Consider the following 15015-nt stretch of genomic DNA (forward strand, 5'->3'; position numbering starts at 1 on the left):
GCAATCAATACATTTACGGTAAAAAAATTTCAGTTACTGTTTACATCATTATTTTATCGAAGATTTCTGATTAAATAGAAAACCCGATCGCGGCGCGTAAGTGTTTTACAGCAGCAAAAAGATTAGTTAATTTCTGATATTGCATTATGGCCATAAAAATTCTATGTAGTATCATTGTTTGTAAGCATTCAATTAATTTCACACAGAGAACCTGAAATCAAATGAGCTAGTAAAAGTAGATCAAAAAGTAGGACAATGGTTATTGTTACGAGTCGTTTAGTTGCGTTGTTCAACAGCTGGACAATATAATGAAAAATTTTCAGATTTCAACTCAGTTTGACAAATTGTAAATAATCACATTTCATTGGTATATATGTGTCATCATCAATTTTCTTACGGTCCTAGTAATTATTTATATTTCAAATCTGACAGTATCAATAGAGCATGAATATGAAGACACTAACCTGGATAGCGTCGGCTGACAACGCGTGTACATGTTTTCGATCACGTGCACCCACCACACGATATTTAACACGGCGATTCCGCCGCAAATAGGCAACTGGAGGTACATTTAACGACGCGTGCGCCTGCGTTTAGGCAATTCTATCTTTTGTACGCATTTATTGTTAGTGTAAAAACAATGATTTTTATTATCGACGATTCGAAATTCTTGATTAGTGTCCCATCAGCCTCAAGGTGGCAGCTCGGACGTCGTCTATTGTTATCGGTTCATTGAACTACAAACACAATGTAACTGGGTAGACTTATCGCAATACCGCTCATTTCGTGAGAAAGAACGACCTTGCCTGGAATTTCTATCCTTGTCACTCTCGTGGACAATACGGCGCAAGACCTAGCTGAACCCTAATAGTTGCCTCAATTCGCCGACTAAAAAAAGTGAGAGAGAGATTCCTTTCGCGTCTATCTCTCTCGAATTGGCTTGAATTGTACGTAACAATAGCAGCGCTCCTTTATTTCAGTAGGTTACGTGTATGCTCAAGATGAATCACGGATGCATCTGTTAATGATAAATGCGCACGAGGCGTTGAGCACGTGGTGCGTCTGGGTCTTGGTAAACAGAAGCCTGCCGCGTACCGATAACCATCAACCACGGTCAACCAACCGCCGAAACTCCAGAGAAGCCGACGGTGAACGTCGACTGCATGCGTGCGACGTGTTCGGGATCACGTATCTTTTTCTCCCACGTTGTGTGCACGACGTTTTCACTCCCGAATATCCGCTGCATTTTCGATGAAGCCGCCAACGCGAGTACAACGTGGAACGTTCAAATCTTTCTTGACTCCTGAGTATTTGTATCTTACGAGTATCCGCTTCTCAGGGAAAGTTAATATTCACGTGAGTTTATAAATAATTCTAATTACTGCATGATTATACGTAACGCGTTATACCAAACGACTAATAAAAACCGGTCAAGTCCTGATATTGTTTGATTTGCGCGTCTCAGCTGTGTCAAAATCTAAACCTGTCTCGAATTTGAATAAAAGTGACTTGAAAAAGTATTTCTTGCTAGGTTGTTTCCAAATACCTTGAATCTATTTTCATTGCCAGTCAGAAATAATCTTAAATACTGACAAGATCTTCCATGAAAAGCTAATGTGCTTAATTTTCTATCGATATGATGTTCAAAATATCTGTTTATTCTTAAGTTTCATTAGAAAAACTCATTATTTTCTATTATAAATATATGTATAATGCTTATACTCAATTTTTTTTTAACCAGTAAAAAGAAACCGTGCATTTATTTTCGATTTCGTAGCAAGACTTGGGAGACGCAAAATATAATATTTTATGCTTTTTATAATTTGGAGAAAATCGATTGAGGCATAAATCTAACCTAATTCATAATATTTAGTGTGAAATTTCTGCGATCAAAAAAAATTTTTTCCATCCCTACATCATTTTGTTTTGTAAATTTGAAGTATAAGAATTGATATATTGAACTAAGTTTACTGTATTAAACGGTTTCTTGAATAGTGGAAAATGTTATCCAATCGAAGAATCTGATAGGAATTTCTTAAACTCCTGTAGTTATTGACGTTTTAACCTCAAACCAGGAAGAACAGATTTGAGGTTGAGAGGTCGAAAAGAAAATTATATATAAATTTTAATTTTAAAGTGTGACATCTAAGAACATCTAATAATTCTAAAAATTTAGCATAATCACATGATCATTTTTTCTCTTACGTAGATTCCAATTCGGGTTTTGGAAAATTGTCCTGCCTCTTTGTGAAAGAAAAGAATAAAATGGTTCGCCAGTTGACTACGAAAGAGAAGATCCAGTCATTCATCAGAGTAACTGGGGGTGGATTGGCCATATTCAGCGGCGTCAACATCCACTCAGGCAATGAAAAGTTTTACGAGGATTTCCTAATGCCAGTCGTCCGATGTATAGATCCGGAAAGAGCCCACAATGTTGCTGTATTTGCGACAAAGTTTGCATTAGTTTCTTCAGGACCGTATCAGGACTCCGCGAGATTAAAAACTACTGTATGGGGACTTGATTTTAACAATCCAATTGGCATGGCAGCTGGATTTGACAAACAGGGAGAAGCGGTTAATGGACTGCACAAAATTGGATTTGGTTTTGTGGAAGTAGGATCTGTCACGCCAGAGCCTCAAGACGGAAATCCAAAGCCTCGGGTTTTCAGGCTACAAGAAGACAAAGCTGTCATAAATAGATATGGCTTCAATAGCGACGGCCATGAGGTGGTTTACGAACGTTTGCGAAACGTTAAAAACGGTCCAGAGTTCGTCGGAGTGGTTGGCGTGAACCTCGGCAAGAACAAAACGACGTCGGATCACGTTCAGGACTATGTCGAGGGTGTGAAGAAATTTGGCGAAGTCGCTGACTATTTCGTCATTAATGTTTCCAGCCCAAACACACCTGGGTTGCGTAGTTTGCAAGCTAAAGAAAATTTGGAGGAATTGATAACCAAAGTCAAAGCTGCCAGTGAAAATTTGCCTAAGAAGCCCCCGTTGCTGGTCAAACTGGCACCAGATTTAAGCGATCAAGAACGACAAGATGTCGCAGATGTTATTAATTCATCGAAATGCAGAGTGGATGGCTTAGTAATATCCAATACCACGATTGATCGACCGAACTTGCTGAGCTCCGAAAAAGAAGAAAATGGTGGTTTGAGTGGGGCACCGCTGGCAAATCTTTCGACTGTAATGATTGCGGATATGTACCGCAGGACCCATGGGAAAATCCCAATAATTGGTGTTGGTGGAATATTCTCTGGGGCTGACGCTTATGAAAAAATTAAATCTGGAGCTTCTTTGGTCCAGATATATACCTCTTATATATATCACGGCCCTCCTATCGTGACCCGCATCAAAAAGGAACTTGATGAGCTTTTAGTCAAAGACGGACACACGTCTATTCAAGAAGCAATTGGTAAAGACGTTATAACGTCTAAAACATAGGTACAGTATCTTAGTTAAACGCAAATCATTGATTAAGGTTTTGTCAAGTTTCCACTGCCATTCAAAATCATTTTGTACATACGAGTTTTTCACATTCTCGAAGCATTGTTTAACTTTACTAAGTAAAAACTAGCGTAAATATCATCTATGAAATTTGTTATTGCTACTGCTATAAATATCGACAATTTATATCAAACGGCAACTACCTTAATGTAAGCTGGCAAATGACATGAAGCGGTGCATTGGGTTTTGAATTCAGAACTTTTTAAAAACTCGGTTAATTTAAAGGGGTTTTTCAATACAGTATTTTTTTTATAATAGTCGAAAAGTAAGAATTCTCACCTCTTATAGATGTAAGATAGAATTCGAGAAACGCAGTTTCTGAAGCCATGTGAATGATTATATTTTATAAGAATAATTGACTACGTTTCATAGAAAAATGCCTTTATAACACCTCAGAGCTTCACGAATAAATCGCGTTTTTGTGATTTATAGCTGCAAACTGTCAATAAGAATTCATTCAGGATATTCCTATGTACATAAGTTACTTTATTTGTTCGTTATTAATAAATTGAAGGTTGTATTTATGTTAGTTTTATAAACATTAATAAAATGTCGATTAACATTGAGATCTCGTTTCGTTTCCATTTCTCATTTTGAAGTAACAAGCGGCACTTTTCGTAAAAATAATTACAATCGTACACCTCTACTAACTGAAGGTAACGTTACTAAATTTTCTTAACGCCTTGACTTTTGAAACCACGCAAATGTAAAAATATCTTCCAGAAATACATTGCAAAAATGCTTTAAATTACTTTTTAAATTGTATATTCACGTCTTCATTGAATTAGGATATCAGTGCGTTGTACAAAAATATAAATATTCATGGTTCTAAATCTAAGCGTAATTCAAAAATTACAAATCATGTCCAGTTATTGAAAAAATTGTCATAAAAAGTTAGACTATTGTATGTATACTTACAAGTATCATTAATATGTATATATTTTCGTGAATAGTTCATATATAGTATTTAATTAGCTGAGGCACTAACTTCTCATTGAGTAATAGTTTTGGGAGTATAACATTATAATTATTAGTCCGTCAAGCTTTGCAATATATCAATATATAATGGTCGAGAATATTTAGCAGCTTAGGTATTCACCTGAAAAAGTGAATAATTTAATAAAACGTGATTGAAAAAGTCCATTACGAAAATTCATCTACCTTAGGAATAAAAATGATTAAAAAAGTATTCAGCCATCATTTATTGGATAAAAATCTTGCTGTAAATTTTGGTGCGTAGAAGTTCAAAACTGAACAGTTACTGTCATGATTCATTTGCTCAAATAACCTGCCTGTTTTCAATCACTCATAAGTAACTATTTAATTTTTATTTGTACAAGATTACCATCTCTATTGTTTTCTATTAAATTTAACAGAATTACATCTCTAGGCCATTAAACAGGTCTTTCGATCAATGAAAATATTTTATCTGGGCAAACGGACAATATGAAAAACCCTGGAGATTGATATCCCTTATGATTATTAAGTTATTGTACAAGTAGACAGAGAAACGCTCAAACACATGGTATAAATCGCTTAAATCATCTTTGAATCTGCCTTTCAGGTACTACTTGGTTATTTAATATAAAAACAAGTCACAAAGTATGTCACTAATGCAGCAAGCGGTACAACAAACTGATTAGAATGCACTAATGGTCCTGTGTTGCAGCCGTCCTTGTTATCGCATGTGCAATATTCCATGGGTATATTGTCGTTCGATGTGCTCATCACACAGGATCCTGCATCCCCTGCGATATCCGGCACTCTCATCCGCGCACAGCCACGAAAGTATATCCACTTTCCGTTCACTGAATATATAAATATTCAACAATTAGTTATTGGTGAGTCAATTTGATTGACGATCAACAGAAGCCATACTATTGAATGAATCTTTATGGTTTTGATAGAGTTTCGCTTTCCAAATTTGGAGTAACTACAGCAACAGAAAATTAATACGAAACTTAATAAAGCTGCTGATGAAACGAGTTTTGGTCACACTGTTAAATATTCATCGATAAGGTTTCACTCGATTACAAACTGAGGAATAGAATAAATGATGGTCTCAAATCAGTTCGATAATCTCACAATCAGAAGAATATAGTCTTACGGAAATTCAGAAAATACGAACCGGCGAATGATTGAGTAAATACATTCTAATCATTTTGCATTTATTCCAGTTTGCTATGAGATGGGTCCGCAATAACAGTCAACCAAAACTACTCTGGGAAAGTGAATTCCTTCTAATCATGGTTCAACCAATTTCGTAAAGAAATGAAGGTATTCTGCTTTGCGTGACTAGGTTGAGCAATACTATTGTTACAATTTTATTTTATTACCGTATTGGTCTGAATGCCTATAAATCGACCCCTAATCTTACCATTTAATTTTAGGGATTCCTTGTAAACCGAAGATAACTCGATTTTATGAGATAATGACTTATTATGTCAAGCATATTTGATGATTGATGTTGCATTTTTGTATATACATTGCATCAGTAAAACTTGAGACTACGATGTAAATATCGGATTTTTCATTCACCGAGACTTTGGACTGATGCAATTAGAAAAAAATTGAAGTCTGAGTTTTTACGATTCATGATTTCATTAATCAAATTTCACAACAATTGGTCAATAACGATTTTTCTGTCGTTGAAGCAATTTTTCAAAAATAAACTGTATATAAGTGGGCCCTGCGTACAAGTCGAGTACAGATTCTGAGAAAGAAATCTGCAACCAAAACCTCGAGTTTTATTCATGCCAATACGGTACATCAATTTTCTACTTAATTCTGATAAATTTCTCCGTATCATTGTCATACCAAAACGATTATGTTTAACGTTCAACTAACGCTGAATTATCAATAGCATTGAGTAACCATGATCTATTATTAACGACTTACACTTTCAGTCAGACTCCTTGAACTAGCAGGAAATATTTCCCACGGCTAGAAAAACTAGTTCTTAGTAGGATATGGTTACTAAACGTTATTAAGCATCGCACCTAACAAATTAATCAAAAGCTAAGAGATTACTCATGAGTAACTCATTATCAGGATTTCTTGCAATTCTTAAAATTTGGCACAGTTCACTGATGGTATAAATTAGGGTGTAATACCTCGTTTCACTAGCTGCATTCAGCTCTCATTAAAGTTCTAATGAGCATGAGCCTAAAGCTAGCAGCCAGAGTTAGCAGCTAAACGTGTTCAACTTTTGCAAATAGAAAAATGCAATTTTATCCTCATTCTATGTAAAAGTATAAAGGATTCAAGGTATTTCACAAACTTTTCATTTTCGGACTTCACTAAATTATTCGAATGAGCATTAGAAAGTTCATGTACTAATTCTGGCTGGTAGCTGCAGCCGCGTCCAATGAGTTGTTGAAGTTAGCTGTGACCTGCAATTGATGAAATTTCCGCTTAATATACGTATTGTCACCTTTTTGTCGGCTTTTTTCGCACATCGTAGGTGTCACATCCGGTAAATGCTCCAGAGGTTGTTCCCGATTGCAGTCGGTAATCGGAACGGTTGTATTATCAAACGGATCGGCACATTTAGGATCATAATCCGACCTGCATACCCAGCATTTTATACCGAGTCCTAAAATTTGATAACAATAGATGAGAACGTGATAAGTGGAAGCATAAAGTCAAGCCTTTCAGCATAAGACGATACATTTTTCCAACGCTCTACTGACGATTGGATTGAAGAGCGAAAAACCATGTTTGTGTTCCACTATAGAACGCACCCACTTTTATCAAACGAACGTATCTACATTTATTCACACGATGCGTTTAATTCGGCGCGCCCAATGATTCGTTGTCATGTATTTTTACCTTCGTGGATGCAAGTGGCCAGGACGATGATAAGTAACGGAAGTAACTTCCAGTTCGAACCCATTTTTACCTTCGGCACAACTGAATTATGTATGGCACAAGTCGAAAGTAATTTACTCCGGTCGTTTACTCGCCGTAAGACACGAATCTGGTCAGGTCATCTGACTTTCTACGCCGCACTCTTCGGTTGGTCTAAACTTGCAGCCTGCGCGTCGTGTTGGCAATGAGTGTAAAGGTCGCAAGACATTATGTCGGACGCTCGTTAGCCACCGCTGTTTGGTTGGCTGAAGATGTAAAAACACTGCTAGTCTAATGGGCTTTCCGTAACCGAAATTTAACGATATAAATTCATCGTCAATCGGTGTCCTATGCGTGGCGCAGCTTAAGTCGGTAAACGGTCTGTACGTGAAGCCGACAAGAATTAATGTTACCATCACTCAACGAATCTACCCAAATGGATGATAGTGTTGAAATGACCGCTGATTGACATTTTTTTGTATCGCCTGTATACCTGTACAACTGTGCAAATTCATTTCAGTCAAATTCAGCAATGTTTATCTACCTAGATCTCAGTCAGATCGACAATTAGCTATTTTCGTATCAAGGGTGTAAATCGTTACGCCCGTGATGCAAACAATATTTTTCGGCCTACTATGGCGAAACAGTACATTGCGTATAAAAGGCGGAAAGGAGGCGATTTTGCCCGGTGTGAAGTTGGCCACACGAACGAAGCGAGGGCGGCCTTCACACGAGTCAAATCGCATTCCGTCCGTGGTGCGAAACACGATACTTTTTGTCCGATTCTTTCGAAACGCGGCATTTCATGCATGTAAATCAGGCGGGAAGTAGCGAGTTTCAGGGCAATTCCGAAGCGTGTGGACAAGGATTTTCCACCCTCTAGAGCCGGACCATTATAAATATGTGCGAAGAAATTCTCGGGTTATCTTCTTGCCGTTTTCGGTACTCTTTTCATTGCAGGTGGTTACAAACCACATATCCCTTTTTGAACAGTCTCTTCAACTGTTTCAAGTTCACCTTTCGGACACGTAACAATATAATAAATTCTCACTTCTTGAAATTAAATAAATGAGCAACAATACAAAATGTAGCTATACTCGCTTCAACTTCCTTTGATGCAGAATGGCAGATTATAACTATATGTTTCGGCAAAGTAGCGATGTAAGAGTTCAAGCGAATGTCAATTGCGATTTCGAGTCAATCTAACACATGTATGTGGTACGTAAAGCTGACAGGATAAAAATTGAATTTACGGATAATATTGCGTTGTAAATAGGATTTAATGATTTAAAAGTCAACGGATTATTCACCTTGAAAATCAGTTATCGAAATACAACTGTCGACTTTTCAATAATTTTATTAATGTAATACGGACCATTACAAAATTTGCCCCGTAAAAAGATTTTTACCCGTCTTTTTAATTCTTTAATTAAAGAACAGAAAGAATTGACAGTAAGCGACGTTGAGCATATCAACAATGGAGAAATCAAGTTTCAGTTAATTTGCAACGAACTTCATGATAGATTTATTTTCATTATTCATTTTTATATTTGTTCAAGCCCCTTCATAATTTTCCTCAATTGAAACCCAATTACCGCTTCCAAATTTTAGAAAAAACTCAGAAAATAGGTTCGGCCATCTACATATCTTCAACGTGCTTCTAGCAAAGAGAAAAGTGTTTCAGAATTTTTCGGATATTCTCAAGACTGGAAACATTGAAGTTTTCCAACATTTCTCAAAAATATTTGTAACTCTTCTTTGACTTTGTAAAGAACTTTGAAAATATAAATTGAGCATCTTAGAGATACTACTGTCGCCTACAAAAGATCTGATATATTCAAGTAAATATAAACGACACCTACACATTCATGTATTTGATTGACATTTAGTTTTCCGTTGTATAATTTCGGCACTCATTTATTGTGCGAGATTACCCAGAGGTAACGTTACAAGATTTCCTCAACTCTTGACATTTGAAATCGCGCAAATGTATAAATATCTTTAAGAAATACATTGCAACAATGCTTTAAATTGCTATTTATATTATATATTCACGTCTTTATTGAATTAGAATATCAGTGCGTTGTACAAAAATATAAAAACGTCTTGTATAAATTCATTGTTCTAATTCTAAGCGTAATTCAAAATTAAAAATTATGGCCAGTTATTGAAAACATTTGTCACAGAAATTTGAAACGGAACAGATAAATATTGGGTCACCGAGCTAATATAAATTATGCTCAACTTCTAGACTATTGTATTTATACTTACAAGTATCATTGATATGTGTTATACTTTATTGAATAGTTCATACATAGTATTTAATTAGCCGAGGCACTAATTTCTCATTGAGTAATAGTTTTTGAAATGCAACATTATAATTATCAGTGCGTCAAGCTTTGCTCTACATCTATATATAATGAATGGGAATCTTTAGCAGGTTTGATATCCACCCGACAAAGTGAATAATAAATAATAAAAGGTGATTGAAAAAGTTCATTGAGAAAATTTATGTACCTTAGAAATGAAAATAATTAAAAAAGTATTCAGCCATAATTTATTGAAGACAAATATTGCTATAAAACTTGATATGTAGAAGTTCAAAATTGAACAGCTACTGTGACAATTCACTTGCTTCAATAAGCTGCCTCTTTTCAATTACTCTTAAGTTCCTATTTAATTTTTATTTGTACAAGATTATCATCTCCATTGTATTGCTATTTAAATTTAACGGAATTACATCTCTAGGCCATTAAACAGGTCTTTCCATCAATGAAAATATTTTATCTGGGAAAATATATAATATGAAAAACCTTGGAGGTTAATATCCCTTATGATTATTAAGTTATTGTACAAGTGGACGGATAAACGATCAAACACGTGGTTCAAGTCTTTTAAATCATCTTTGCAGTTACCTTTCAAGTACTAATTGGTTATCTGATATAAAAACAAGTCGCAAAGTATGTCGCAAATGCAGCGAGCAGTACAGCAAACTGATTGGAATGCACCAATGGTCCTGTGTTGCAGCCGTCTTTGCTATTGCATGTGCAATATTCCATGAATATATTATAGGTCCCTGTGCGCATCAAACAGAACCTTTCATCCCCCGCGATACCTGGCTCTCCCATCCATGCACAGCTACGAAAGTATCTCCACTCTCCGTTCACTAAACATATAAATATTCAACAATTAGCTATTGGTGAGTCAATTTGATTGATGGTCAATAGAAGCCATACTACTGAATGAATGTTTATTATTCTCATAGAGTTTCACTTTCAAAATTTGGAGTAACAGCAGTGATGGAGAATTAGTACGAGATTTAATAGAATTGCTGGTGAAACAAGTTTTGGTCACACTGATAAATCTTCATCAATAGGGTTTTAATCAATTAAAAACTTCAGAATAGAAAAAATGGTGGTCTCAAATCAGTGAAGTAATCTCACAATCAGAAGAATATAGTCTTACGGGAATTTAGAAAATACGAACCAGTGAGTGATTGAGTAAATACATTCTAATCATTTTGCATTTATTCCAGTTCATCATTTTTAACATTTGGGATTTCATTGTTCAAATGTCACAACAATTGGTTGATAACGAAGTTTTTTTAGTTGATGAAGCAATCTTTAAAAAAAACCTGAATATAAGTGGACCTTGCTTACAAGTTGAGTACAGATTCTGAGAAGGAAATCAGCAAACAAAAACCTCAACTTTTGTTCAAGCCAATGCAATGAATGAATTTTCTACTTTTACTTGATAAATTTGATTCGAGTGATTGTCATAACAACATAATGACAATGTTTGATGTACAGCAAGCATTTTCTATTATTACCAAATTACACTTTCAATCAGATCCTCTGAACTAACAGTAAATATTACCCAGGCCTATGCAAATTAGCTCTTCTTAGTAGGATATGGTTACTAAACGTTATTAAGCATTGAATCTGATAAACAAATTAATTGGAAGCTAAGAGATTACTTTTAAGTTACTCAATATCAAGATTTCTTACAATTCTTAAAAATTGGTCCAGTTCTCTGAAGGTATTAATTAGGGTTTGATAACTCATTTCACAAGCTGCATTCAAGTCTCATTTAAGTTTCAATGAGCATGAACATAAAGCTAACAGCCAGAGTTAGCAGCCAAACCTATTTAACTTTTTGGAAATGGAAATATGCAGTTTAGTTTTGTCCTCATACTATAAAACTATTGGGGGTCGAAGGTATTTCACTGTTCTTCGATTATCAAACTTCACTAAGTTATTTGAATGAACATTACAATGTTTGGCTGCTAGTTTCAGTCTCATCCAATGACTTGTGACCTATAGTTGATAAAACTTGCATACAATACATGTTGCGTTCACCTTTTTGTCGGATCTTTCTGCACATCGTAGGTCTCACACCCGGTAAATGTTCCAGCGGTTCTTCTTGTTTACAGTCCGTAATTGGAACGGTTGTATTATCAAACGGATCGGCACACTTAGGATCAGAATCCGACCTGCATACCCAGCATTTTATACCAAGTCCTAAAATATGATAACAGCAGATGAAAACGAGATAAGTGTAAGTGCCTTCGGCGTAAGGTGATAAATTTTTCTAACGCACTACTGACTACTGGATTAAATAGCGAGGAATCATGTTTGTGTTCCACTGTAGAACACACCCACTTTTATCAATTGAACGTATTCACATACATTCACACCATGCGTACAATTCGGCGCTCCCAATGATCCCTTGTCATATATTTTTACCTTCGTGGATGCACGTGGCCAGGACGATGATAAATAACAGAAGTAACTTCCAGTTCGAACCCATTTTTACCTTCGGCACAACTGAACTACAGGTGGCACAAGCTAAAAATAATTTACTCCCGTCGTTTCCTCGCCGTTAGACGCGAGTCTGTCAGGTCGCGTCACCTGCCTCTCTGCTCCGCACTCTTCGGTTTTCGGCCGCGCCCCAGAGAATTACGAACTCAACCTAGGAACTGAACTTTTGCCTGCGCGTCGTGTCGCCAATAAGCGCCAACGCATTCTGTGGGAGCCGCCGCTGTTTGGCAGTCGTACTTGACAAGCGCTACGTTCACAATAAGATCCAACGGAAAGCACTGATCGCGCCAAGCCCGGACAGAGCCAGTGATATTTTCTTTACCGACTAAGTAAAATTTCAATTATCACAATCAATATTTTCCGGCGCCTATGGATTACTGCGCAAATTGAATTTTATTGTTGCATTTTCGTGTTTGGCACTGCTCTGGCTGCGATTTTTCTGCGACAATAACGCATTAGGCTGTTACAACATTCAAAATGAGTGATCAAAGCGATGGATAGAATCTTACAGCAAATAATTTAACCTCGATAATAAGTCATGCTATATTTAAGTAAATTCCGATGATTGCGTTTTTTTTGGATTAATCTTGAACGAGAGGGTAGGATATAATTTCCTTTAACCATCAGTCGACGCTATTGGTATTTTAATTGGTAGCGAAAAATACTGCGGCAGCATTTTGCTGCCCGTGAAAATTCAGACTTACATCGTTACGGTCATTATAATAAAGAACCCTGTATTTCCCACCGGACCACCAGTGCGTGGAACTGATGAATAGCGCCTTGCGCTTCCGAAGAAAGCTACAGTTGATTCATCGTTACCGAGTTACGTAAACCGTGCTCCTTCGGTAATAATGCATTCTGCAAAGACCAAATAATTCATTCGCTAATACGTACGCTAATAGAAAATGTATTGCATAGTTAGACGTTCATTTGGGACCAAAAACGGTACGCAGAAGTCATAATCGGTCGTCGACTCTAATTCTACAAAATCCTCACCATCATGTGGGAAAGTTATATGATCATTCTATTTTTATTTGAAATAATGAGTCTTGAAGTCATATGGTTGATCGTTAGGGAGATTACAACTCATTAATTATTTAGGTTTAATTTTTCTTACCGCGTTTAGTGAAATCCGAGATCGGCGGTATGCAATTTTAATTTAAAAAATGAGACGTTATTCAGATAAAAGGTAATATCCGTACATGTATAGAGATTGTTATAAATTCTAGTACAATCTTTTGTGACAAATTTTTGTTTCATAATGACCGTACAATTACTTCTACAATTAATGTAATCTCACTATAACTTATTCTAAGGCCCCCCTGCAGTCAGGGACTATAATTGTACAGAAAGCATTAACTACCAAAATTAATCATACGATATGTCACTGTTTTAGGACTAATGGTAACCATTTGCAATGTTGTTATGAATCCTTGGATCCGAATATCAGTGTGTACTGTATACGCGGAAGTATGCATGGGACTTTCCATGCCATCACGATCAAGATTTTACGTCGGTGTCTCAGATTGGCTTTATAATTTTTTGTACGAAAGTACATGACAAAAAATTCAATAGTAATTTTTTCAGAATTTTTCTACTCAGCATATCTGACGTATGATATAAAAACTTGAACGAAAACCCACCCAAAATTAATTATCATTATTGCATTGCATTTTTGACTTAATGACCGTAAAAGCACATTATAATATCTCTCTGACTAGATATTTCTGGGCCATATTATAACGAGCTTTTATGTTGGATTATAAACAATGCAATCCGATACCAATTCTCTTTTAAAGTTACGAAATCTCCATCTTCTAGTAGGTGTCAAAAATTTTGTTATCTTTCATTAGATTTTTCTGAATTATTTCAGATTTTAGAAAGAGGAGTTCTCTTTCCCTTTTTTAAATCATACTTCAGATACGCTGGGTCAAAAAATTCTGAAAAAATTGCGATTGCGTTCTTCGTCATGTAATTTCATACAAAAAACTATAAAGCCAAACTGAGACATCGACGTAGAACCTTGATTGAGATGTCATAGAATGCCCTACATACATTGAACATCTCGTCGATCTCTCATACTCTCTTGAATCCCCATTTACTTGGTCCATAAATCCTGTTGCTTAGATTTAATGGTAACTTGAAGTTTGTTTCAAGGAATAATAATGTATCTTTATAGAGATGATTGTGAGTCGTGTCGAAAGTGATTCCAGAAATAATGACTGACAATACTCAGCTGGATGTGAGTACTTTTATGTGCAGTGAAAGTAAGTGTACGTGATAGATTATACCTCTGTCATGTCATCAACTTAAATGTATTATCGTAACAGCGTGGATCATCGATTCGAAGAAATTACAGCAATAATAATAAAATTAATCGTACATAAAGGTCATAATGAGTAGCATAGAATATAGATTGGGGCTGGTTTTTTTTTTAGTCACTATAAATGCATCGGTACGGTAAGTATATCACCTGCATAGTTTATTTACACCTTTACGATACGATACCTTGTCACACGATTGTGTCTTCAAATGAATACAATATGAACGGGAACATTTAGAATTTTTTATTCCTACCGTATGAAACACCGTATTATGAAAATTGACGGTTTTCATTTAATACTGCGTATTATACTTACGTTTTTTATGTTCTTTGATAAAACTTCAGTAATCCCATAAAGTACGAATTCTGCAATGACATGTGAGATTTGACAAAGTAAATTATGCAGTTACGTTAGAAACATTAAAATTATGAAATTTTTGCAAATGTCTGGATGTTATTTATACAATATCGATCCAAATTGTAAAAACCGATAAACACGTATTATGGAAAAGT

General features: G+C 35.7%; 3 protein-coding genes across 8 annotated transcripts; 1 reads left to right on the plus strand and 2 right to left on the minus strand.

Moving 5' to 3' along the window:
- Window positions 1–26: 26 nt before the first annotated feature.
- On the plus strand, window positions 27–4604 carry LOC124187767 (dihydroorotate dehydrogenase (quinone), mitochondrial). Of its 5 annotated transcripts, none has more exons than XM_046579890.1 (2): window positions 27–1356; window positions 2210–4604. In XM_046579890.1, exon 2 carries the CDS (start codon window positions 2266–2268, stop codon window positions 3445–3447), a length of 1182 nt encoding a protein of 393 aa, XP_046435846.1. In that variant the 5' UTR covers window positions 27–1356; window positions 2210–2265; the 3' UTR covers window positions 3448–4604. The 5 variants fall into 5 exon arrangements, with proteins under 5 accessions (XP_046435846.1, XP_046435849.1, XP_046435851.1 ...); XM_046579893.1 differs by lacking the exon at window positions 27–1356 and adding an exon at window positions 1393–1531; XM_046579895.1 differs by lacking the exon at window positions 27–1356 and adding an exon at window positions 1393–1517.
- LOC124187771 lies at window positions 3502–12326 on the minus strand. 2 transcript variants are annotated; one of them, XM_046579900.1, is made up of 4 exons: window positions 12175–12326; window positions 7342–7411; window positions 6944–7105; window positions 3502–5318 (listed from the first exon to the last, which is right to left on the minus strand). In XM_046579900.1, exons 2-4 carry the CDS (start codon window positions 7403–7405, stop codon window positions 5086–5088), a joined length of 459 nt encoding a protein of 152 aa, XP_046435856.1. In that variant the 5' UTR covers window positions 7406–7411; window positions 12175–12326; the 3' UTR covers window positions 3502–5085. The 2 variants fall into 2 exon arrangements, with proteins under 2 accessions (XP_046435856.1, XP_046435855.1); XM_046579899.1 differs by lacking the exon at window positions 12175–12326 and having other exon boundaries at window positions 7342–7542.
- LOC124187770 lies at window positions 9391–12240 on the minus strand. The gene is made up of 3 exons (XM_046579898.1): window positions 12105–12240; window positions 11718–11879; window positions 9391–10525 (listed from the first exon to the last, which is right to left on the minus strand). The coding sequence occupies exons 1-3, from the start codon at window positions 12166–12168 to the stop codon at window positions 10293–10295; spliced, it is 459 nt and encodes a 152-aa protein (XP_046435854.1). The 5' UTR covers window positions 12169–12240; the 3' UTR covers window positions 9391–10292.
- Window positions 12327–15015: the final 2689 nt, after the last annotated feature.

Source organism: Neodiprion fabricii, chromosome 1 (genome assembly GCF_021155785.1).
Source record: "Neodiprion fabricii isolate iyNeoFabr1 chromosome 1, iyNeoFabr1.1, whole genome shotgun sequence".
Classification (NCBI taxonomy): Eukaryota; Metazoa; Arthropoda; class Insecta; order Hymenoptera; family Diprionidae; genus Neodiprion; species Neodiprion fabricii.